The sequence below is a fragment of the Coloeus monedula genome, assembly GCF_965178545.1.
Source record: "Coloeus monedula genome assembly, chromosome: 3".
Classification (NCBI taxonomy): domain Eukaryota; kingdom Metazoa; phylum Chordata; class Aves; order Passeriformes; family Corvidae; genus Coloeus; species Coloeus monedula.
Window position 1 is genome coordinate 1762160 of NC_138783.1, and position 25221 is coordinate 1787380.

The window sequence follows — 25221 nt, forward strand, 5'->3', positions numbered from 1 at the left end:
GCAGAGAGTGGGAATTATTTTTAGACAGACAGCCCAGATTCTCAGTCTTTGCAGCTGGAGTTATTTCCGTGGCACTTTTGGATGGTTTGAACTTTTTACCTTCCCCATGGAGGTCATGTTTTCATTTTGCCTGCTTTGCTCAGACCTCTGAGTGCTTCCATGTGAAAGGGCAGCTGGGGGAGGTCCTGATGGGCTGGGTCTTGGTCTGTCCTCTCCATGCCACCACTGTCCCATCCAGAGTCCTTTCTCAGGCCCTGGTATAACAGGTCACAACGTGACAGCACATGAGCCCAACCTCCTTCCCTGTGGGTCCTCGTGCTGCTTTTTTCAGGCCTTTTATTACATGCAATGGTTTTCTCTCTCCATTTCCCAACCTATACAATTTATATAATAACCACAGTCTCCAGGCTGCAAATACCCTCTGATTTGTTGCAGATTGGCCTGGTGACAACCTTGATAACTACTGTGGTGACCATGTCATCGATAGCACAGCTTTGGGACGATGAGTGGGAGATGGTATTTATTTCATTGCAGGTAAGTTGTCTGCAAGGATGTTTCCCTGGGAGGGAAAAGGGGCCAGAGCAGCTGAATGCCATGAGTGTTTTATGAATTTCTGTAAGATGAAACTCTGTCTTGATGGTTGGCACTCCCCAAATTGAAATCTTGGCAATGAGAAAATTGTTTTAACAAAGACTTGTGGTATCCTGCAGGGCTGTAGAAGTGTCAGAGGAAAATACTTACAAACTTAATTTCTTTTAGATCTGCTCTCTGTTCCTTTTTCCCCTCTTCCTCAAAAAAAAGTCCCAAAATATTTTGCCTATCTTGCTTAAGAGGTGATCACTGACATGTATTTGGGAGTATGCAAATCTATGCAAATACAGGGGGTGGAAGTGGCATTCACATGAATGACTAACATTTCTCAGAAGTGCTTTATTTTACTGCGGTTTTTTTTTAAGATTTAGGCAGGGAATTGGAGAGCAGAAGCACGACTCAGATGATACATCTCCAGCTTTGTGTCATGGTGATGCACCCTGGTGATTAACAGACCGGTGTGTTCAGAGAATTCCAGAAGAGTTTGGGTTGGAAGGGACCTTAGAGCTCATCTAATTCCCATCCCCTGCCATGGGCAGGGACACCTTCCAGTATCCCAGGCTGCTCCAAGTGCTGTCCAGCCTGACCTTGGACGCTGCCAGGGATCCAGGGACAGCCACAGCTTCTCTGGGCACCCTGTGCCAGTGTTTTACCACCCTCATCATAATTTTTTTTTCCACTCATATGTGGTGTGAATCTGCACTATCTCAGTTTAAAACCATTTCCCCGTGTCCTACTGCAGCTGGCCCTAATAAAGGCTGTCCACATTTCTCTTACAGACCCCCTTCAAGTGCTAAAAGGCCACAATAAGTTATCCCTGGAGCCTTCTCCAGGTGAACACCCCCAGCTCGGCTCCAGAGCAGAGGGACTCCAGCCCTTGGAGCAGCTCTGCGGCCTCCTCTGGACTCACTCCAGCAGCCCTTATTCCAAATATCTCTGTTGTTGAGGGGGAAATTCCCCTAAAAGGGGGTTAGAGCTTTCCTCCTTTCCCTTCAGAGCAGCCAGAATGCCAGAGGCAATGACAGGATTTGGAAGAAACAATGGCCAAAACAGCTGCAGGAGGCTGATGGAGGAATGCTGCAGAATCCACCTGGAAACAGAACCTGTGAAGTCAACGCATTTTCAAGGTGCTGGGGTGTTTTTAATCACATTTTCCTCTCCTGTTCTTGTGCCCTGCAGGCCACAGCCCCTTTCTTGCATATAGGAGCCCTGGCAGCTGTCACAGCACTGTCGTGGTTGGTGGCGGGGCAGTTTGCACGGACGGAGAAAGCCAGTGAGTACCTCCTGTGTCCCTGCAGGGTGGGGAGTGGCTGCTCCTCTTGCTTTTCTCTTTCCCTCCTTGATTCTATTTTTTCCCCCCCTGTTTCTCCTTTACTTTTTACCTTTTTATTTTCTTTTGAATAAGCCAGGGAGCTGTTTTCCTTCTCTCTTTCTGTTCCTGGATTGTTTTGTTTGTTTTTAAGGAAAAACATTGGTATCACTTGATCTTAAGAGTATTTCAGACTCGTTTTACTTGTGGAAGGCATCTTACCTGGAATAGTTTACAGACTTTTTGGTGCAGACATGGTGGTGTTAAAAAAAGAAGAAAAAAACCAAAACATCTGTGAGAATGTGAACTACAGTCACTTTTAGTGGAAAATGGGATTTCAATCTTTTGGAAAAATGAGGTGCAGCTGCCGGCCTTGGTGCAAGCCTCTTCTTGCCGTTTCTTTGTGGCATTTCAGCTTTTTTTCTGAGCAAATTTTTTGGGGCTTTTTGTTCTGATTAGACTGAATTTTCAGAGCATGGTTGGTGTGTGGTGCTCCTGGGGTGAGCAGGAACTGGGTCAGGATCACATTCTGTGTCTGCCTGGAGGTTTGGGTGCTGGTGTGACGCCTTTAAGGTGCAGGACACGGCGTGAGTTCCCTTAGCAAGGTACCATTGAGTTCCTTGAGTGCTCCGTGAGTGATTGACATCTCTGCCAGAGAGGAGGAAAAAGCCCTGGCAGAGTTCCTAGAGTTACTTTCTGGCTTGTGGGAACACGTATGAATGAGCCTATTAGGTGCTGGAAGCAAAAAGTAGCCTATTTATGAGGGAAACCAGATCAGTTGTGGCCAGGAGCAGAGCTGGGCTGTTCTGTCCTTCCCTTAAAAAACACCCCACCTTCTCTATCTTGCATCCATTGCAAATATTTGTTTTAAGGGGTTTGGGGTTTTTTTTTTGGCTGTTATCCCTTAAGTTCCAAAGCCTTAATGAGTTTGCATAATAAATAATAATTTAAAAATTTAAACATCAAGTCTTTTGCTGTAACATCTGTGGTTTCTAGTGGCTCCAGATATCTTAGGAGTTCAAAGGTGCCTGTTGTTTTTTATAAGGAACACATGTCTGTGGGGTACAAGGGGTGATTCTGTTGCTCTGTCGGCACCTCCCAAAGATTCCCAGAGAGCCTGGACTTTGTGGGAAGTCACTGATAAATGGAATTGGGTGGCTGATGGGTGGTGTGGGGGCTTCTCTGGCCCCAAGCACTGCAGCACCATCACAGCCCAGGGATTTATTTAAAGGTCTCCAACTTGATCAGTAAAGCATTACTACATTTTTCTGGCACAAATCTCAAGGCAGAAGCAGCTGAAGCGGCCTTGCCCTGGCTGAAGTGGGTGGTGGTGGTAAACCACCAATATAAGCTTTAATTGCACTGGTGTGGTGCCATGGTTTATTTTTAGCTATGAGTGACTGATGAGTTATTTCTGTTGTCAGGCAGGGAAAAATTTGGTGCTGTCCCACCCAAAGAGTGGAAAAGCCAACAGTGTTTTGGGTGGCACTTCTGGGGTTTAAGCAATTCACTTAACTTACTGTTTCCCAAATACAAAATGAAGTGAAAACCTCCTTCAGGGCTTGATTTTTATTAAACAGAAGATGTTTTCCCCTAAACACAGAGCTCTGCTCTTACATTAGAGGCACTGACAGTAGATCAGTCCTCCCCTCCGGAGGAAGACAGAGGCATTCTAGAATGTGCTCCTGTGGCACAAGGAGGTCAGGGCCAACAGTTTCACCAGCTCTTTGTCTCTCTCTCCATCCCAGCTTCCCAGATGCTGATGTTCACTGCATACCTGGCGGTTGTAGTTGCACTTTACCTCGTCCCCCTCACCATCTCCTCCCCCTGCATCATGGAGAAGAAGGCTCTGGGACCCAAGCCAGCCATCCTAGGGCACCGTGGGGCACCGATGGTGAGTAGTGACCAGAGCCCTGTGCTCTGGCTCCTCTGCCCGTGCGAAGGGTGCTGCTGGATCTGGCAGTCTCCAGGCTGCTCTCCAGGGAATGGATACAACAAATACAACTTGGAGGCACTCCTGCCTAGGATATCCATGGAAGTAAAGCAGGGCTTGAACCCAGAGTCAAGTGACACCCCAGATGCTTTAGATACAAACAAAAGGGCAATTCTTGCCTTGCTCAGGCTGGTTTGTGCCATTGCATTATTCTGGTTGCTGCTTTTCCTAGAATTGTGGAATCCTTCCTTTCATCTTCTCTTAGGTACCAAAACATTGCCACCATCTTTGAGGGGGCCTTTTTTTCTTTTTGTGACTCTGAAGAGCTTTGGTTTGTGCTGCTTGTGCAGGTGAAATCAAGAAGCATTTGCTTTGCTGCACACATTCTTTACATATTAAAAATAAGGGCAGTTAACCTGGCTGCCGGCCTGATTGATAGCAGCAAACACAATAAACATCTCTGCCAGAGCAGGAGAAAGGCTTGTCTGGGAAATAAATCTGTGTCAGGTCAGGTCAGCTTTTGTTAAATCAAGCTTCAGTTTTCTTGTGTGGGCAGTACAATAATGAGGTCTCATCTCCTGTATCTAGTTATTAAATCCCTAATGCCTTTTGCTTATGAGTTTATCCTCTTGTCCGTGGCAGGTTGTTTTTCCTGTTTGTTTTGTGCTTTTTCACTTCCTTTCAGTCCGGGTGAGCAATTTCCTGAAAAGTTAGGCCTCAGAATCCCAGAATGGTTTGGGTGGGAAGGGACCTTAAGGCCATTGAGTTCCATGGGCAGGGTTAGTTATGGATGCTCTCTAAAATAGGGGGATTAAAGGTATGTTTTATTGTATGTTTTAAACAGAACTGTCACTGCCTTGGCGCGTTACTCACCTGGCATGATGGGACACTAATGCAGAAATCCAGTGGAGTAGCAGATCCCACACTAAGCCCCACACAGGGAACTTCCAAAGGGCATCGTTTTACACAAAAAGAAAATTCCATTTCTTAGGTATCACTTTAACCCTGACTTGTGGGGTTTTTCTGTCCAGTTTGTAGCTCACAAGGAGATTAATACGGGAAAGGAGAGATAAAGAGGAAAAATTAATAAAAAATAAATCAAAAGGATGGCCATATTTCCAAAAGGACAAGAAAATACCCTTAAATCTTGTTGATGAAACAAAAGATCAGATCCTTTAGTGCATAATCTCAGATTCCCAGAATGGTTTGTGCTGAAAGGGACCATAAAAACCTCGTTCCAACACTTTCCCCTAGACCATCCAGAGGTTTGCAGCGGCTGCAGTTAGTTTGGAATAAAATTGGGTTCTTCTGTCCAGGCTTCTTCATTAACCTCCCCAACAAATGATGCCATGAGTTTCTTTTTTAAGCCCTGGCTAATCAAGGGAAAAACACAATGTGGTGATGTCCAGCTGCAGCAAGGTTGTGCTGCTCTAACACAGTTTCATAATCTTCTTTAAGGAAGGTCCCCAAAGCTCCTGGCTCTGTTTGAATGCATTTGCAACTGATTTGTAAGCACAAAAATAACCAAAATGAGTTCATTCACGGTAATTTTCTAGAAATTACTTGCTGTGTCTCTGCAGCAGGAAGAAATGAATAGTAGCCTGATTTTTGCGGGGGATGAGTCTCTCAAACCAGGCACAGAGAGGTGGAAGAGCTCACAGAAATCCTGTGCTGGGTCTGTCTGGCTCTCAGTGACATGGGCATGGTTTATAAAAGAGAGGAGGTTTGGAAATCATTGCTTTGTGCCCCAAGGTTTCTTTCCCTTCAAGAGTTGGTTGTGTCCCTTGTTACAAACCTGGATTTAGGTTTTAGGCATAGCACACCTGAATATATTGTGCCAAGGAGGTGTCCCATAAAACAACCTGGAGAGAGGCAGCGAGAAACACGAACAGAAGGATTGTGCATTTTTGTAGTTATTTCAGTTTGGCTGTAAAGCCTTTTTAAAAAAATAACATTAATCCAAGCAATTAATTCCTGTACCAGCAGCTGCCCCGCTTGGATGCATCTTTGCCTTAAACATGCTGAATCTGGAGCTTCAGCTCCCTCTTAGCAGAATAGACAGGCTGGGAGGATGCAAATCCCTGTATCTCACATTGTCCTTTCTCACAAAACCCCTCACATGGCAGGGTATATAAACTCCTAGTACAGAGCAATCCTGCCTCCAGAGTGGTGCCAACTCTGGGAATAGGCAGCATCTGATATTGGTGGGAAGGGTTAAATTTGCTCTCCTGGCTTTCTGGCTGATCTTTACTGAGTTACATCATCGGTGTCAGTGGCCTGTGCAGTTCCCTCAGGGCTGGGATCGACCGAGAGGTTCAGGAGCCGGGGAGGGCAGGTTTTGGATCGATGATGGGAGAGGCACTCCACTGGGAGAGGCAATTATTTATGTGAGGGTGACAGGCTGGGGACTCGCCACATGCTCACAGGGAGATCTGTCTTTGCCTGAAGGGTTATAATCACAGAATCACAGGATGGTTTAGGTTGGAAGGGACCTTAAAGCTCATCTCATTCTGCTCTGGAATGGGCAGGGACACCTTCCCCTATTCCAGGCTGCTCCAAGCCCCATCCAGCCTGGCCTTGGACACTGCCAGGGATCCAGGGGCAGCCACAGCTGCTCTGGGCACCCTGTGCCAGGGCCTCCCCACCCTCCCAGGGAACAATTCCTTCCCAATATCCCATCCATCCCTGCCCTCTGTGACTTTAAAGCCATTCCCCCTTGTTGTGTCACTGTCTGCCTGTGTAAAATGTGCTCTCCTTTTTTCCAGTCCCCCTTTAAATACTGCAAGGCTGCAATGAGGTCTCCTCGGAGCTCCTTTAGGCACTGGGAGGCTCTCTGAGATCTCCCCAGAGTCTTGTCCAGGCTGAACAACCCCAGCTCTCCCAGCCTGTCTTTGTAGGAGATGTTTTCATAGGAGGGTGGGTGCAAAAGCAAATATTGAACTGTAGAGAGAGGATCACCTTGCAGGGTTACCCTGCAGAAACCTGAGCTACTCAGGAAGGGACACCCGAGCTGGTGACAGCAACCCAAGGCCATCTGAGCAAGTCTGGCTGGGATTCTCCAGATCCTTGTGGCTGCTGCTCTCTGCTGACGGCTCTGGGAATGTGTGGAGAACTCCTCTTGGAGCTCGACCTTGGGTGACCCAGCGCGGGGCTGTGCGCTGGGGGTGTCGCCTCTGTCTTCGCCTAAACAAGTCTGGCTTTGATTGGGAGCTGTTTTAGGAAGATAATGTGGCTCTGTGCTGCCTTTGATGAGCAAACATAAAAATGAACTTGTGTTGATGTGTGGCTGGAGCCAGAGGAATTCAGTGCTGAGATACCGGAGCTGGGTGAAGGTTGGTGCTGATATTTGCTCTGATTGTTTTACTCTGAAGCTCTGCTGACCTGAGCCTGTGAAGTGATCAGAAAACAAATGTCACTTAGAGACACTCTAAATGCTTAAGCAAGTTTTTATATTTATCATTATATCTTGCTCACATGGTGCAGTTGGGCCTTTGCCCTTAATTATTGCTCTTTGCAGTCCCTGAGTAAATCATGGGCTGTTGAATGCTTATTATGTCCTGATGGAACTGATCCTGGTGGTGGAAAACCAGGGTGCTACAGGTGCTCTAAGCCTGAAAAAACTGGGGGAAAAAGTAATTTATTTTTCAAAAATAACTTTATTTTGATGCGATTCAGTGCAGAAAACCTGCCAGGTTTCCTTTCCACAGTTGTATTTTTTTTTCTGGTCTTCCTGTTGTTGTTTCATGGGTGTTTTGGGAGTAGCTGTACTGTACTGCTTTTGTAGAAAAGCAAAGTATTTGTCTCCACACCATTTTTATTTTAAAGGAACCCTAATTCTCTTACCATCTGCTCCTCAACAGGGAGGAATATCAAGTAAAATCTGAGCCCTTCTCTCTGATAGCCGCAGGGATAAATTTTCTAGGCTTAAGGCTATTTTTTTAAATTGTTGTTAAAACTAACTAGAACATTTATTATTAGAGAAACTGTCTGATTTTTAGATTAATAGCTGACTTCATGGAATGGGTAGATGTGGGAGTAGAATGTATCTTACAGAATATGTGGTCTAGTTGTTCTCCATGGTATGGAAGAGACAGGAATTTTTGGGCATGGAGAGATGTGGAATAATAACATTTTGGGCCACTTAGGACACCCTGATATCTCCAAACCCTTCTCCCAGCATCCTCGCTGACACTGCTTTGTAAACTTCCCTCATGCTGCTGATCTCTCATTGCTTTTTTTTTTTGTGTTTTCCTAACAGCTGGCACCAGAAAACACTCTGATGTCCTTCCAGAAGGCAGTGGAGCAGAAGGTGCATGGAGTCCAGGCTGATGTGGTATTGAGGTAGGTCAGTGTGCTGGCTGCTCTGAGGCTGTCTGTGGGTAATCCAAGCCAGGAATGGTCCAGCATATCCAGTGTCTGGTCATTGCAGCTTTTTCCCATTGGGAAGGGCTGTCCTGGTGAACTCCTCCAGTAACTCCTGCGTCTCCATCAGATGCTGCTGATTATTTCACTGAGGTGATGGTTCAAGGTGGAGTTGTCCAAATGAGGGAACCTGGATCCCTTTGTCACTTTCATTTGCAGGAAGGCTGTAGTTGATCCTAGAGCCTGTTTTATTCCAGTGAAACAGCCTGGCCTTGGGAGGAGACAGAGCTGCTTAGATGTGACTTTTTCTGGCATACCCCAGGTGCAGACAGAGCAGAGATCCCAAATTGACTTTGTTGCACAGGAGGGTCTTCACCAACCTTGAAAAACCATCCCAAGAATACACCAGGAGGAAACCCTTCCTTCTCCTCTTCATCTCCCTCCCAAGGCATTAATCTTTAGGGAAGGAGGAACCTAGTGACTGTCAGAAAGTTGTTCCTTGCTGACAAGTGTTGAGCTGAGTGGACAAGACCAATTAAAAGAGAATTTAGAGAGGATTATTTCAAGAGCTGTGCTTTGTTCCAGAAGTTTGATAGCTCCTTAATATTCCTTGATATTCCTGCTCCCAGTTTCTCCTGGTACCACTTATAAATACAAGAAAGACTCAAAGCAGGTATTTTATTTTTTTCCCTGACTGCTTGGGAGGTCTGTGTCAATGGATACATATTTTTGCCTGGTAGAAGGAAGTTGAATTGTTAATTGTTTTGTTTTTACTTCTCATCTTTTTTTTTTTTTTTTGAGAGAAAATGATTTAAAAACTGAAGGAATTTCTTTCCACTGGTGAGTGGAAGGTCACAGTGGAAGGATGAATTGGGATGTATGTTATACAGTTCTTGTTTTTTTCCAAAATTAGTTCATCAGCTGTCGTGAGGGGACAAGTACTTGACTGTCCAGCTCCCAGATGAGCACTTGGCTCATGTGGCTGAATCCATTAACACTGGCCAAGGAGAAAGGTGGGCTTTGGGAGGAGGAGAGCTGGAAAAGCTCTAAGATCCTTCCCCATTGCCACTCATCAGCCATCCCAGAGGAGCACTCCAGGCTTAAACAATGCCCTTGATGGCCCAGTTTCCTGAGCCCTCTCCAAGAGACCCAAGTGCCTTCAGAAAAAGAGGATTCCATTGACTTTCAGACTGAAAAGTGGGATATTGGTGCAGCTGGCAGCACCCTCAGGAAGGGTTTGCAGCACAACACCCCTTGCTGTCCTTATCCCTCAGGAAGATGCTCTTTGTGCCTGTGGCTGGATGGGTCCATCCCTCCTGGAATACTTCCATGTTCTTCTAGGCATGTATCAGCATGGGTGGGCAGCTTGGACCTGCACTCAGAGCCATCACATCCTGCTCCATACCCATTCCACATCCCAAACCATTTACAAAGCCAGCTTTGCTCCAAGCAGCAGAAGCCTGGAATTGCTGCCTGTTCCTCTCTCTCTTCTACCCCATGCCACATCTCTTCTTCTAAAGCTCTGGTTCCTGTCTCTGAATTACTGCTTCAAACCTAGGCCTGCCAAGACGCTGTGGTTAGCCCTGAGTGGTGCTGGGTGACTGTGAGGGGAGGATTGGAAAGGAGGGAGCAAATGTCAAGTTGAGCCCCACAGGATTTCTGCACTGTGTTTAAGGCTTAGCAGTGCTCTGCTCTTCTATGAGATGTTAAACTCGAGCTCCTGTCTCTTTTAAACACTCCACACTCTTCATTCTGCAGTTGCTTGGCATTTTTTTTAGATTTTATTTTTAACTGTATTTATTAAACCCCTTCCGACTGCAGCAGTGTGGGATTGCCGTGTCAGCGGGTTGCTTTGGGCTGGGGGGAAGGAGTTGGCACAGCACAGGCCCGAAATAGCAAATAAAGATGCCAGTGACCTTTGTGAGAAGGGACTTGTGAGGGCAGTGGTAAAGCTGAGGCAATGTTTGCTCCATCATCTACAACTGGGTTTCATTTTCCCTCTGGGAAACAGCTCTGGATTATCTCCTAATTCAAATGGGATTTGTCATTTCGCTCCATCCTCTTTTCAGACTTCTTCTGCGTCTCCTTGCTTTGGAAAATGTCATTGTTATCAGGCTGGCTGCCCTGGGTTTGTCTTGATTTCTGGGTGCAGACAACTGCCCCTGCCCTTGATAAAAACTGTCACTGCCCTGCGTGGTTTTACACTGATCTGGTCCCAGAAAATTGAGTGGAAGAAAGCTTAAAAAGCTTTTTATGCTTTCCAGAACCATTATTCCGTAATATCTAGGTGACTTAAAAACCCCAGGGCATGCATTTGGCTGTTCAGTTTCATCTGAGAGGTGATTTTTTTTTTTTTTTAAGCTTGAACTTAACTCATGTGGGCATGAAACCAATTTTCAGTTGGAGAAGGCAATTTCAGAGCATTTTTGGTAGTTTGGAACCCTTGCATCTCACTGAAAGCCTGATGTTCACATATAGTCTGAGAGGCTTTGAAAATCTCCCTCCTGATCTGCTCTGGACAGATTGAGGAGAGTTTGTGTGTGTCTGTGCATCCAGGGAAACCTCTGATGTTTTGGGGAGCTGCAGAAGCTTTGATGAGCCTTCAGGGTGGGTGTTCCTGTCAAAGCTACCTGAGCTGGAAATTTTGAGGGGATAATGGAGAGGAGAGAGGGAGAGGTGGATGAGGCATGAATGGGGTTATGTCAGTGTAGCAATGACTGCCAACATCTCTTAGATGTTCTCCTCTGCATGCACCTCAGGTGCTCTTGGGGATGGAGGGGGTTTGTTGGGCTGCTTGACACTTGGACAAGGATTTTGATGTGAAGCCCTAACAGAGGTTGGAGTGGGAAAGGGGCATTTCTCTCCTCCACCTGTAACAGGGCCTGTCTTTGCAGCTATGATGGGGTGCCCTTTCTGATGCATGACAAGACCCTCAGGAGAACAACAAACGTGGAGGAGGTGTTTCCAGAGCGGGCCTACGAGCACTCCTCCATGTTCAACTGGACTGACCTGGAAAAGCTTAATGCTGGGGAGTGGTTCCTGCAGGTGGGTGCCAAGGAGCCATGGGATCACAGCTCATTCCCAGGTCCTCTTTGAGGGGGAAAGGTGTAGATCCATCTCTTCAGTGATGTGGTGCAGCTAGACCAGGTGTCCATGGACCACGTTTAGTTCTGTCTCTATTAAAGTTAGGCTTGGTCTAAGTTCTGTGCCTCTTCTGCCACTTGGAAAAAGGGGCCTTAGGCCTGGCTGACACCACAAAGAACTTTAAGACCCCCAGGAGGGTGAATGTGGTTATAAGGAAGACAGAAAAAGCAGTGTGTTATACACTGTTCCCCTTCTTTTGAATTTAATTTTGGGACAATCATCTCCACAAAGATAAAGTAAGAAATTCAGCCTTTGCACTGGGGGAGTCTGGGCTTTGTGGCAGTAATCCTGGGATGTGCTCTGCTTTCAGAATGACCCTTTCTGGACAGCAGGGTCTCTCTCAAGGGCTGATTACTTGGAGGCTGCCAACCAGTCAGTCTGCAAGCTGGAAGATATGCTGGAGGTGATCAAGGGCAACACATCCCTCATCCTGAACTTCCAGGACCTGCCAGCAGCTCATCCCTACTACAGCACTTACATCAACATCACCCTGGAAACCATCCTGGCATCGGGAATTCGGCAGCAGGCTGTGAGTTCTGTGGGGTTGGGGATGTTTCCAGAATCAGCCTCCTTATGGTTTCCATGAATCCTTGGGTGTCTCCAGTTGGGCATCAATCCCTGGGTGATTCACTCTAATTTGAAATGCCGCCTGTGCCAGGAAGTTGTGCTGGGCACTGTACCAGTGGTCCCAGAGGCTGGAATGGACCACCTGGTACAGCTCAGGAGAGGTTCTCTCTGGGTATAAGGAAACTGGTTCTCCCTGTTTTTTTAAGCTCCCTCTAAAGCCACAACAGAGATGGAGCTGAAGAGCAAGAGAAAAATAGTTGAAACATAGATACGGGGATGTGAAGTGGGATTTCTCCCTCAGGTTTTTGGTTCCCTATTGAAAATGCACATGGCTGTTTCTGTGCTACTCTGATGCTTTGGTAGATGAGTGTCACTGAGTTAAGACCAGGCTGGCTGGCGCTTGGAGCAGCCTGGTCTAGAGGAAGGTGTTGGAATGGCAAGGGGTTGGAACGAGATGACTTGGAAGGTCCCTTTCTACCCAAACCACTCTGCGATCCAATGATCCACTTCACCTCTGGCAGCTGGCCACGAGCTGTTGATTTGACATGCTTTGGAATCGTGGTGTGAGCTCAGGGCTATTCCATGCCCCGCCCTGGAGTGTTCCCAGATCCGGGAGCCACGTTTGCCGTAACCGGTGCCCTGTCTCGCACCCCGCACAGGTGATGTGGCTGCCAGACGCGGAGCGGCAGCTGGTCCGACGGGTTGCTCCGGGTTTCCAGCAGACCTCTGGCCTCAAGCTGGATGCAGAGCGCCTGAGGGAGAAGGGCATCGTGAAGCTCAACCTGCGCTACACCAAGGTCACGAACGAGGATGTCAGGTACTGCCTCTGTGAGAGCCCACACCATCCTTTCCTGAGCGTCCCAGCCTGTCTGGCTGCACAGAGGGATCTTTTCAGATGGATTTGCTCTTGAAAGCTTGAGCTGTGCAAGCTTTTCACTACCCATCATCCGGAATCCAGGCTGTTTCTGGGAGTGCACAGCTGCCTCTGACATGTCTACATGCTGTCTCAGGATATGCTGATCCTCTTTGAAATACAAATGTGTGAATTGGCTGATTCTTATTACGTTCACAGCTCTGGGAAAAAGTGAAGGCCTTTCACACTGAGTTCCCTCCGAGTGCTGCTTCATCCTCATTAGCAGCTGCTCTTTGCGTCCATTTGTCTGCTCCAGAGCTGCTAGCACAGAATTTTGATTAGCCTGAAGTCTGGATGTGCTTTCAGAAAGTTCTCTTTGCAGGAAGAGGAATTCCTGTCCTGTATCATCCATTTAGACTGATCAGCTCTTCTCTGTAATGACCTTGGCACAGCGAGGGGTTCCTGTCCTGCCTGAGCCTGTATTTGAACTCTGTGGTGTTTCAGCTCCCAGCTTTGCCCCCCTTTCTCAGGGAGGGCAGATTGTTTCTAGTAGGGCTTTCCTGGTTTTTAAAATCTAAATTAAACAGGTTTGCAGAAGAGAAATACCTCCAAAGGAGCTGTCTTGCTGCATGTTAGAGCTGGAAGTAGGGAAGAGCTGAGCCTGCAGCTGTTTGAGAGCATGGCCCTGTTCAGGGTGATCCAGCTGTGTCTTTCTGTGGCTGCCAGCAGTCAGTCCAGCTCCTTAAAACCAAGGTTCTGCTTTACGTGCAGAATAATTCCTGCTTATTTTTCCTCCTATTTTCTTTGTCCCATGGAGAGGACTCTATGCTAACTTGCTCTTCTATCCCAGTTTATCAGCCTCAATCTCCCATCAATCCCACCTGAGCTGTAAGAGCTGTCACCTGAATGTTTCTTGAACCCTGTGGTGCCCAGTCAGATGTTGCTGCAGTCCTGGTTTAACACAGTTCCCTCAGTTCTCCCCAAATCCAGCACCTGGATGTAACACTGCTGCAACCACCCCTGCCCCTGAGAACCCCTTTGGAGCACCTTATTCCTGTTGTGAGCTTAGAGATGTCCATGTTTTGCACTGTGGCCTTCCACCTCAAAGTGTTTTGCCAGTGTTAAATTGCAGGGATTAACCTGTGCTGCCCGTGTGAGGGAGATTGTTGATGCTTCTGCTTCACAGATAAGGAAACAGATTATGTGTATTATCTGGGTACCAGGTAATTGGTAATATGGCTGCCAGTGCTTGGTTTGCTGCTGGCAGCTCCCGGACTCCAGCTGGCAGTTTTAGGTACTTGGAAAATGACCTCAGGAGGCTGGGAGCTGTAACTCTGCAATTGTCCCCAAAACAAAGGCATGGAAGTTGTAGGAATTGATGCTGGAGACAGGTCTGTCAGTGTTTAATTAAGCAAATTGCCCCTGAAGTGTTACAGGCGTCTGAGGCAGATGCTAATTTTGCATCAGCATGATGAGATGGTTGTTCCAGAAACACACCATGTCCATCATTCCTGGGGAGGCATCTGAGATGGGCTGTGGCCTGTGCCAGACAGCAGCCAAGAGGTGAGGAAAGCTGTCAGGATCAAACCATTGGCTTGCAGTGCCCTCGGCTCGCTCTTGAAGTGCCCACGCCCTGTTCAAAACTCTATTTCACGCGTTTCAAACCACATAAAGCTGTCTGTGGTCGATGGCAAGAGCAGCTCTTGGAGATGAGGTTTGGTGGGGTCCTGCATGTCACGCTGTGTGTCCCCTGGCAGGGACTATGCCATGGCCAACCTGAGTGTGAACCTGTACACGGTGAACGAGCCCTGGCTGTTCTCCATCCTGTGGTGCGCCGGCGTCCCCTCGGTCACCTCCGACAGCTCCCACGTCCTCCGCAAGGTGCCTTTCCCCATCTGGCTCATGGTAAGCACCACCCTGGGAGGGGCTGGGGGATCTGGGAGGAGGAAATGCAGTGGGGGGGTGTAGAGGTGTTGGCCACTGCAGCCCTGTGTCCAGTGGGATTTTCCAGGGAGGTTTGGTTGGGCTTGAGGGTTTTCCCCCCTCTGTAGAGCTGAGCCCTGAGATGGTTATGAATTGATGCTCCTCTTGCACAGTCCTTTCAGTTTGGGTGGGACCCTTGGAGACTGCCTTGCATTCCCTGTTTAACCCACATGATTTTTCCAGTTTTCCTCTGAGGGAAAACACCTTTGCAGACCTGCTGAGCAGCTGTTACAGTTGCAGGAGAAGCAGGCACGCAGGTGAACCAGCAAACCAGGCCTCTGTCTTGGCCAAGTTGCAAAATTAGGTTTTTGCCTGTTCTTAATCCCAAATTAAAGACAAGTTTTACCTCTGGCTACCCCATTGCTGAGCAAGAACAAGTAGAGACCCAGTGATGATGGTTCACCTGGCCTCAGCTGGTGTGATGACCACTTAGACTGGCACCTGGAACCACACCTACCAGTGCCTGAAAGGACAGAAACTGCATTTGCAGCATGGGGGCTGTGCCTAAAAGCTCCCATCTGCAGTTAAAATGGACCCTGCATGGATATATTTCCCTGTTTTCCTCCAGACCTGGACTGCCAAACAGCACCTTGCCCTCACCCTTAGGTACAGCTGAGACAGGAAACTTTCAGCCCAGAAAGCTCTGAGAAAATGTCAGCATACAAAAGGAGGGAGAGTTTCAAATTCTTCCCGTTTGCAGTTTTCCCTGATAGTTTTGGATGACAGCCTGGCATTAGGAAGGTCATAAATGTTGTGATTTATACCTGACCCCTGCAGCTCTGTGCTTTTCTTGCTCCTTGGTGGTAACTCCAGCCATGTGTGGTCTCCCTGTGATTGCACAAACCCAAATGTTTAAGGTCTGCTTCTGTTTTCTGTCTTGCAGCCTCCAGACGAGTACCACCTAATCTGGATCACGTCTGATCTCATTTCATTTCTCGTAATTGTAGGAGTTTTTATATTCCAGAAGTAAGTTTGTTACAGCTCTGCTCTTGGGTATTTGTGACCTGTGTTTTTGTCCAGATTGTCGGGTGGAGATGGGAGAGAGAAGCACCCTGACCCTCAGTTCTTGGATTGCAATAGCAGAGGAAATATTTATTAAAAAATCCTTGCAAACAATAATTTCACTCCCAAGATGGGATGTAGAATTGGATGCACCTTTTCAGAACGAGAGATCACAGATTAGTAGTGTCAGATGCCTTGCTTTGCTCCTAAAATCTGTGGAAGAGAAGCTGTAAATGCTTTAGGGAAATGGGTGTTGAGAAAGACATTACAGTGCTTTAAAGGGAGAAGAGGAGAGGGCTTTTGAGATTCCACCATTATAGTGTTCAAAAGGAACCCGTTACACTTCTCTTAAATCAGTTATTCCTGTTTGGATGAAGAACTAGAAATATTATGGAGTAATTGGAATAGTTTGGGTTGGAAGGGACCTTAAAGATCATTTAGTTCCAACCCCCCTGCCAGAGGCAGGGAATTATTATGGGAAATGTTACGATACTGCAACTCAAATTAGTTGCTTTGTTAGAAAGAAGGAGGAGAAGCTCTACTCCAGAAGCTGGACTTTCCTGCAGCAAAGGGCTTGCTCTTCCAAAAGACTTTTGCAGGACAGACCCCTTTCCCTGATGTTCCAGTTTCTCCACCACATGAAAGAATTGGTAGCAGCGTTGAGGATATGTCGAAACCAAATCAGAGCAGGATTGCCCAATGACCACCTGCTGATGGGATTCAGCTGTGGGGAGCTGGGCTTGGCATTTAGCCTTCAGTGTCATGGTTGGTTTTTTTGGTGTGTCTTTGTTTGGTTTGGTTGGGTTTTTTCCCCCAAGTCCTTTTTAGGGCAAACCAGAGCTGCAGGATGAGGGGGTGGGTGGGAGCAGAGACACGGCTTCGATGTGCTCGTCCTCTCCTCCGCATGGCTTTTCTCTTCTCCGCAGCCGAGGGCAGGGGCTGCTCCTGCTCTTCTGCTCCAGCCCCGGTGACAGGATCGTGGCAGCCTCTCCAGAGGGGAAATACCAACTGTGATGACTTCTGACTAACCTTTTTTTGCCTCTTTGCCTTGTTATTTTCTTACTGCTCTGACTGTTGTGCATGTTCCTCCTCTTTCTCTCTCTGCTGCATTCTGGCATCTCACAGCTATCACATGATCAGGTAATTCTGGTGCTTTCCTCCTCTTTCTCTTTTTCATTCAATCTTCCTTTCTCTCTTTCTTTCTCCCTCTCTGCTATGGCTTCACTGCAGATGGACAGGGTAGGATGCAGCTTTTCCTGATGCTTTCCAACATCTGGCTTCAGGAAGGGACCATGAGGGTTTGAACATTGCATAGTCCATAGCCATGAGCTACCATGGAGGTCTGATGCTGAAGCCAGTGGATGTTTTGAAGGCAATCTGACCTTCTGTTACAATGATCTAAGTCACTGCCTTTTAAAACAGCCCAGTTCTGAGGTCTTGGGGCATGTTGTAATTGGGAGATTCCCAGAGGATGTAATGCTTTCTCTGTGGAAATAATCCCATGCAAAATATCCCCTTCCTTCCTGTATTTACCACAGGTATTTGAGATCAGCCTCTTCTGAACAGGCCTATCCTAAAGAAAACCATGGAATCTAGTCAATTACATACGATAGTGCTTCTCTAATTAATTCTTTGAATTAATGGAGCTGATAACTGGAAAGGTTTGGCTCATCAATTGCTGCCCTCAGTGCTTGGGATCTTCCCAAGTTACACCACTGTGAAACTGGAAATACAGTGTGAAAATACAGAGCACTGTGGTAGGGGAGGGAATTGAGCCTGGGGCGCTGGATTTGAAGCGCCAGCAGTCTGATTCCCAGGTTTCTCCTGGCCTTGGCTGTTGCCATCCCTTTGGAGGGAAGCGCTGTCGCTTGTCTGCAGTAAAGCCTTCGCTGCCGCCCTACTCGGACCAAACTCTCCACGCGTTCCCTTCTCCATTGCTCCCGCTCTGTGCCATGGGCTTGTATTCCTGAGGAATTTGTTGCCCCCACCCACTGCCTCAGGGTCAGGGTTGGCCCTTGCAGGGGTCCATGAGGTGCTTTGGATCGCGGTGTTATGGCCTCGTGGCATCTCCCCGAAACAGGGCCTGGCTGTGGGGCTGGGCAGAGCCCTCTTGTGGGTGCAGGGAGGTCGGGTGGTCCCCCCTTCTCGCCTTCCTGTTGCTTGTGGATGAAGAGAAGGCCAGCATGGAGGAGCTGGGCAGGCTTTAGGCAGGAGCAGGCACAGGAGGGGAACTCTTTGCAGCTGGCTTGGCTCTGTGCTCGCTCCATCTTATCACCTCAGTGCTGATCAACCCCACTTTTATCTCGACCCCTCTCCCAGCCCCTTTCCATGGCATTGAGCATCTCCCCTCCCACCCAGGGTCTGGCTGTGGCCCTAACCCGGTGTATGCTGTCTCTGTGTTGTTGTCCCAGTATTTTTTAGTCTGTTCCCACCCCGTGTCCGTCTGGTCTGCTCTGACGCCAGCCTCCCAGAACAGGACCTTCCTGCTGTCTCTCTGGCCTTTTTGCACGCTGCAGTCCCAAACCTGGTCCATCACAACAGAGTCCAAGGGGGTAGGAGAGGTGCTATTTTCTATTCAACCAGCTTTTTGGAGACCCCAGGGCTACTGAGCGCAGCACAGAATGTTTCACGTGGTGTTGGTTGGAGTTGCATCGTGGTTAAATGTACTGGTGGCTCTTCTAAGAGGATATTTCAAAGCACCCCTGGAAGATGGGGTTACCCTCTCCTGGCTCAGTCAGAGCAATGCAGCCCTGGGAGAGGAGCCATCATCTCCTTGTGCATGTTTTACCGCTCTGGGGCTGCCCACAGCCACCACGGGAGATGGAGAGCACAGAGCACTGCTTGTTCCTCTTGGCAGGAGGAGAAAAGCCCTTGGTCCCTGCACATGTTTGAGGCTGGGTCTCTGTGCCTCAGAATGACCCGTGTCCTCCATGGAATGGCTGGGATCTGTGGGCAAGAGGTCGCCTTTGGCCACAGAGTGACTTGATGCTGAAAAGCCTGGTGTGGTGGGCAAAGAAAAGGCTCATTGTTGTACCAATGTGTTTTGGTCCTGATTTAGAGTTTAAGGAGGATCTTATCCTGTGTGATCTTGCAATCACATTGGCCTTAGTGGGATCTGCCTGCAGGGGACACTAAGGCCAAAAATATGTTCCAGGTCAGAGTGGCTCAGTTTAGATGATGATGATGATAGAAAAAAAAAAATTAATTTTTGTTTTATACTTTAATGTCTTTGCCTCCTTGTGCTTCCTCTTCATTGCTTCTGTCCATGGGTCTGTGAGTTGTGTTGTGTTGCCATCCCACCCCTTCTTTTCTGTGTAGCCTTCATCTGTACCCTGGTCAAAGCCTGATGGTCACCCAGTGTCAACCACTGGGATTTGGGAAGGAGTCCACAAAACTGACACCAGCTAGATTTACCTGGGGGAAAAAAATTGCAGAACCTCTTTTGTGGATATTGATTTGTCAGGCTCATGCTGTAGACCCAGGCTGAAGATTTGTGAGCTCCTCAAATCTGCTGGGTAGGGGGGTTAGAAATTGAAGAGAAGGTGATTGTTTTGATCACCTTCTCTTGTGTGGGTGAGCCACTAGATGGTGCCAGCAGATCAGAAACTTCATAAGCCACCCTAAATCCCTGCTGTTTCTTTATTAAATAGCTTTAGAGCATCCCTGGCTCTGGCAGGGAGAGTGGGATTTACTGATGGGTCAGTGGGGTGTGGACTATGAAAGCCTGGCCTAAACATAATCCCATTGTGGTGGGCTCTTGGGTACAGGGGCCTTGGCTGAGCCCACCAGGCCATGTTTTCCCTATTCCAGCAGCCCATCTTCCCCTCCTAATGAGGGTCTGCCACAGGGCTGCTCTCAGTGCCCCCAAGTGCCACATCCGCATGGCTGTTAAATCCCTCCAAAGATTAGCACTCCACTATGGCTCTGGGCAGCTGTGCCGGGGTTGGGCAGCCCCTTTTGGGGGAGGAATATTTCCTAATACCCAATCTAAACCTCCCCTGACACAATCTGAGACCATTTCCTTGCTGTGTCTCAGGTTTGAGACTTTAAATTGTCTCTGAGCTCTCTTCTCTCACAAGCCTGACTGGCACTCAGTGAGGGAAAGGTGGTGGTTTCTTTACTTGCCTTGTTCTCTTGTTTCTTCCCTCTCAAAGTTAAAATACCTCTGTCTCCTTTGTACAGCAGGAGAGGGCTGTGGAAAAGCTGCAGTTCTTGGGGAAATTAGTTCATGGATATGTGAATGCATGGGTCAAATTCCCAGGTGGAATTTGGGTGCTGAAGGGTGGTTACAGATTCCTGAGGTAACACTCTGATCTCTGAGCGTCCTCCTGCCATGTGGGGTTGTGTAGGTGCAAGGGAGCAAAGGGACTTGGCGGCCTCTTGCACAGAGGATGCTCCTGTATCTGGAGAGACCAGTCCCTGAAATCCTGCTCCTGTCTTGCAGGTGGCGCCTGGGAAGCATCAGGACCTACAACCCGGAGCAGATCATGCTCAGCGCTGCTGTCCGCCGCTCCAGCCAGGATGTCAAGATCATGAAGGAGAAGCTGATCTTCTCAGGTAGGAATGGGGCTGGTGGGTCCCTCCCTCAGCTGTCACCCTGCTGAGGGAGGAGCTGGTCTTGATTTGGGGGTCTTTTCCTTCTGTGGGTCAGGGGACTGGGCTGACCTTGCTGCATTGCACTTCAGGGATATGGGCAAGGCTCATGGGGGTTGGAATGAGGTGAGCCTTAAGGTCCTTTTCAACCCAAACCATTCTGTGATCCATCCCAAACTGGTTCATGTCTGAGCACTGATACGCTCAGAAGTCCTGCATTTAGCTTCCCAAGTTATCCCATCTTACACTGTCCCACATCTTCTCCACTCTCCATTGTCAAAAGCCATAAAACCCACTAATAATGGCACATGTGGCCACAGATACGGTGATGAGTTTGGGGTAGACCTGAAATTCAGTGGCATTAGAGATTGAGGGGTTCCTGATATCCTTGTGCTCCTTCCAGAGTTTATTTCTGTTGGAACAAATTTGTAACGTGTCCATCACATGCCACCTCTAAGACAGATATCAAAACTGTGAGCAAAGATGGAAATGTTTTAGCTTTAAAAGGTTAAATGTGGTGCATGAAGCTGAAAAACTCACCTTTGAAGGAATGTGAATATAATCCCTCCACCCCCTGAGCTTTGTTATGGGTTTTCTTTTTTTTTGTATTTAGGGTCGGGAGATGCCCAGCAGGGATCAGGGTTTAGTGCACTGGGCACAGACACAGAAAAAAGGCAACTTTGCTTATTGTGTGAAATGCCAACCAGAGGTGGTGAAAATCAGGTGTAAATCCAGGGAACCCAGACAAGGAAAGCTTGGGCACAGCAGAATTAAGCTTCCCTAATGTGTCCCAGATGTAAAACATTCCAGACATAAAATATCCTTAAGGTGGGGGATGGAGATTGAAGTTTTGTGCCTCTGGAACAATTGTTCTTGCCTAGGGTGGATGTTTGCCATTAAAACATCAGTGGGTGTAGGCTTTTCCCAGTGAAACCAGGGACTAAAGGAGTCAGTCCTTTTCCAGGATGGCCATTTGGGCAGGGATTTGGTTCAGTACTTGGTACCACTCTCCCACAGGTGCCTTGCTCAGCCTGTGACAGTGACATCAGGTGTAGGGGGGGATCCAGCTCTGCCTCTGGTGGTGGCACCACGGTGAAGAGCTGAAATGTGGAGCTCCAAACTGGAGGCAGATCCGGTTCAGAAGTGGTTGGAAATGAGTGCAGTGTTCCTAAGTCCCTGTAGGATCTGATGGACCCCACGTGCTGGGATTGCAGGGCTGCTCAGCACCTCAGTTTCTCCATCCAGGGTGGATGCTCCTGCGGTGACATCCCTGCTTTCTCTGCCCTTCCCAGAGATCAGCAACGGTGTGGAGACCACGGACGAGCTGTCCTTCTGCTCCGAGAACGGCTATGCCAACGAGATGGTGACACCCACGGACCACCGGGACACCAAACTCCGGCTCAACTGAGGACTCTGCTCCGGCCCTGCGCACGCTCTGGCAGCGAGAGCCGTGCTCTCCTGCTTCCTGCGGGATGGGAACCTCCGAGGAACTGCTGGTCGGGCAGAAACCCCCTCCCGCTCCCCACCACTGGCTGCTCCACCTCCCTGGTTGTGAGGCTGGGGGGCTTATTTTTGTAAATATGTAGAAAAAATGAATTTTTTGTCTTTTTTTTTTTTTTTGAGTGTAATTCTTTCCAGGGCATGAGTGGAAACACTGTGTTCATTAAATCCTCAACCTTATGGCTGAAGTTCTTTGGATCTTGATGTGAGAGCCTGAGTCCCCTTGGGGGGTTTTGGGAGCAACACGGTGGACGTGTGTCCCCTTTCTCCCCCGTTCCCTAATCCAGTCCTTCCCCGGTGCAGCGACTGTGTAGCTGAATGTTGTGATGTTCTTGTGAAGTGTTCCTTTTGTTATGGTTTATTTTCTTTTGGTTTTCCCTCATTCCCCTTTTCCTGGGCAATGGAAGTGTAGCTCTGATGCACCAGGAGGCTGTTGGGAGAAGAGAGGCTTGCCAGGAGAGGAATTCACGCTGCTCTTCCCTGCTGAAGTTCAGAGCCGGGGAAGGGCTTGCACTGGCTCAGGCGCTCGGGCACCTGCTCCTTGTCCCATCCTCTTTCCCCAAAGCCTGGATGCTCGATGGGGAATGGCCTTCTTGGAATGTCCTGCCAGAGTTGTGAAGGCAAATCCTGAGCATTTCCTGTAGATTGGACTCTGCTGGCAGCAGGTTTGGATTTTTTTTTCTCCTTTTTTTCCTCTCTTCTCCCCAAGCTGGGCTCTGCTGGGAGCCCAGATGGCTTGTGACAGACAGGCAGTGCCATGGGCACCATCACTCCTGGCATCTGGCTGAAGTGCCTGCCACTCCAAGTGGCATTTACAGTCACTCCTTGCTTCCCTTCTGGAAGAGGATGTGGTGGTGCAGTGGGAGATTTCCCTCTGTCTGGGCCAAGGAGATGCCCGTGGGTGAAGAAATTGTAAATAGTTTGGAAGGCAAAACAACCCCGGGATATGATGTATTCCTGCAAGGAGACCTTTGCTCCTTGCTGTAAAAGCAGGATCTTTACAGCTGCAGGTTCATGTCCTCCAAAGGAGCGATGGTCTTGCAGCCAGTGCTGACGGGCTCTGAAAGCAGGAGCTCCCATCAGCAAGTTTCCAATGCAAAAGGCTTTAAACCAAAATCTTAGACCAGTGGTTAAAAGTAAAAAAAAAGATAAATTGAAAAAGGAGAGGAGAAGGCAGTCCGGGGGATGCCGATACACCTCACATTCCACACCTAAAGGCAGGAGAGAAACAGCCCTGAGCAGTTTGTTCTTGCTTTGGAACTGCTCTGGCCTTTTCAGCTGAGATCCGGTGGCATTTTGAAGCCCTGGAGTTTAGGGCTTGGTGTGTAAGAGTTGGGGACAAAAGTGGCCGACTTATCTCTGTGAAAAACCCCATTGATAATGAGAGTGTGCATTTTGGTGCTCCACCACCTAAAAAAGCACCACGTAAAATCCAACTTTATTCCTTTGCATCTTCCCTGGGTTTTTAGGAATGTATGTGGAACAAGGCCCTGGTCCATGCTCCCTCTTACCTTGCCCAAATACTCTCCTCCTCCATGGTACTCCCCAGTCTGTGAAATACAGTGTGTCTTGTTCTGCAGAACTGCAAGATTTTGGTGGATTTGAAGGTATTTTGAGAACTGAGTTGCTTCTCCCTTTGATGTGGTGCTGCATTGAAACATTCCTGGTGGATTGTCATTGCCAAGTGAGAGATGTTGTTAAACCTCGGCATCTGTTGGTGATCACCTGCATGTTCTGTTTTTATCCTTGGAGATGACTTTATTGAGAGGTTAAGTGCTTAAAAGCTTGGAAGTGTTGAAAGCAAACCAACAAAGAATTGTTTTCACAATTAACTTTTTTTCTTTTTTTTATGACAAGACCCAAATTTCACGCATAATGCACTGACTGTTACTGTCCTGAATATTTGCTACCTTTTTTTTTCTTTTGGAAAAAAAAGAGGATGATACTTTTCTGATGAGAATAGAGCTAGACCAAAATAAACTCTGCAATGCTCTGTGAAATAAACTGTCAGTATTCCCCTGCCAGTCTATCGTTGTTTTGTGTTATGGCATTACACAGGGGCTCCAGCGCCCGACCCAGGGAGTTCTCCCATTATTTTCTGTTGTGCTCAGCACCTGGCAGCTCATTTTAACCCCACAGGTTGAAAATCCCCTGGGAGCAGCTGGAATCAGAGCAAATCACACAAAAGCCAGGCTGGGAGAGAATGAGATGTTCCAGGTATTTCCTTTTCCCAGTGCGCTTTTAATTTAACGCAGAACCCCTCTCTTCCCCTCAGAGCCTCTACCTTCTAATTTGGAGTTTTTCTCAGAGAAGAATTCCCTGCCTAGGCTGGGAAAAAAGCCTCCAAATTATTTAGGGTGCTTTGGGATGGTGTCACATGGGTTCAGCTGGTCACTTGGAGCCCTTGGCAAGAAACCCGTCATCTCCTGTGCGCGCGGAGAAGCTCAACGTGCACGTAAGTGAATAAATAATAGCCACAAACCAATTAACCCCTGAAAGGCGCTGCCGTTCCGCCGCTGCCCACCGGAGGGCCCTGCTGGGCCCCGCCGCTCCGTGTCCGCCAGACGGCGCCCGCGGGGCTCCGTGGGGGGGTCCCGGGGCCCCGATCCCGCCTCGGTGCCGCGGGCCCGGGACCCGCGCTCCGCCCGGCGGACACCGGCAGGAGCGGGCCCGAGCCCCGGCCCGGCCCCGCCGCGGCGCCCGGAGCGATGCTCCCGCCGCATCCCGGGATGAGCGGCCGCTGCGGGAATGGAGGGTGTTTCAGTTCCACACCTTCCCATTCCGGCAGCTCTTCCCGCAGAAAAGGTACTAAAAGACAGATCCGCTACTGGTCTGCAGCGTCCCCTTGTAACCACACTGAACACGCCGCTGCGCTGCCTACTGCCCTTCTCGGCGACACGGACCGTAACATTCCCGGAATCGCGGAGTGCGAAGCTAAACCAAATTGCTCCCGGCTGAAAACTCGACAAGGAAAATGTGCCAGCACGGAAAGCTTCGCTGACCTTCCCCCTTAGGAGTGATCACTTGAAAAGTTTCCAGCTACATCTTGCAGAGAGGTAAACGAGGACAAAACGTTTGCTCAGACCTTGCGCCTGGTATTTGGAAACCTGTATTCACTCCACAACCAAATGACGATTTTCTTTCCTTTGCAGCCTGCAAACTGCACACAGCCCGTGGTGCTCTGCACGGCCTTTTTAGCTGTGCACCAACACTTAGATTCTCGCAGAGCCTGACGCGCTTCTCGCACACAAGAATGTGCCGGGACACACACAGATGCTCCATTTCCCCTCCGCCTCGCAGCCTTCCATGAGCACACCACACCCTGGGGCTGTGCGCCTTCCTTCTCAGCTGGGTGCACCTCGCATTTTTTCACTGTCAGATCCC

At 48.6% G+C, this 25221-nt stretch overlaps 1 protein-coding gene across 1 annotated transcript in view; it reads left to right on the forward strand.

Moving 5' to 3' along the window:
• The window catches only part of GDPD5 (glycerophosphodiester phosphodiesterase domain containing 5), a gene marked incomplete at its 5' end in the record, with an annotated part of 59728 nt that extends 37970 nt beyond the window's left edge, over positions 1-21758 (forward strand). The window contains 11 exons of the mRNA XM_082279470.1: positions 436-534; positions 1771-1864; positions 3649-3794; positions 8092-8174; positions 11090-11240; positions 11650-11868; positions 12566-12723; positions 14517-14664; positions 15626-15708; positions 20189-20301; positions 21630-21758. Of these exons, the coding sequence (XP_082135596.1) occupies positions 436-534; positions 1771-1864; positions 3649-3794; positions 8092-8174; positions 11090-11240; positions 11650-11868; positions 12566-12723; positions 14517-14664; positions 15626-15708; positions 20189-20301; positions 21630-21745 (1410 nt within the window). The 3' untranslated portion in view covers positions 21746-21758. The remainder of the gene's footprint in view (positions 1-435; positions 535-1770; positions 1865-3648; positions 3795-8091; positions 8175-11089; positions 11241-11649; positions 11869-12565; positions 12724-14516; positions 14665-15625; positions 15709-20188; positions 20302-21629) is intronic.
• Between the last annotated feature and the right edge of the window lie 3463 nt (positions 21759-25221).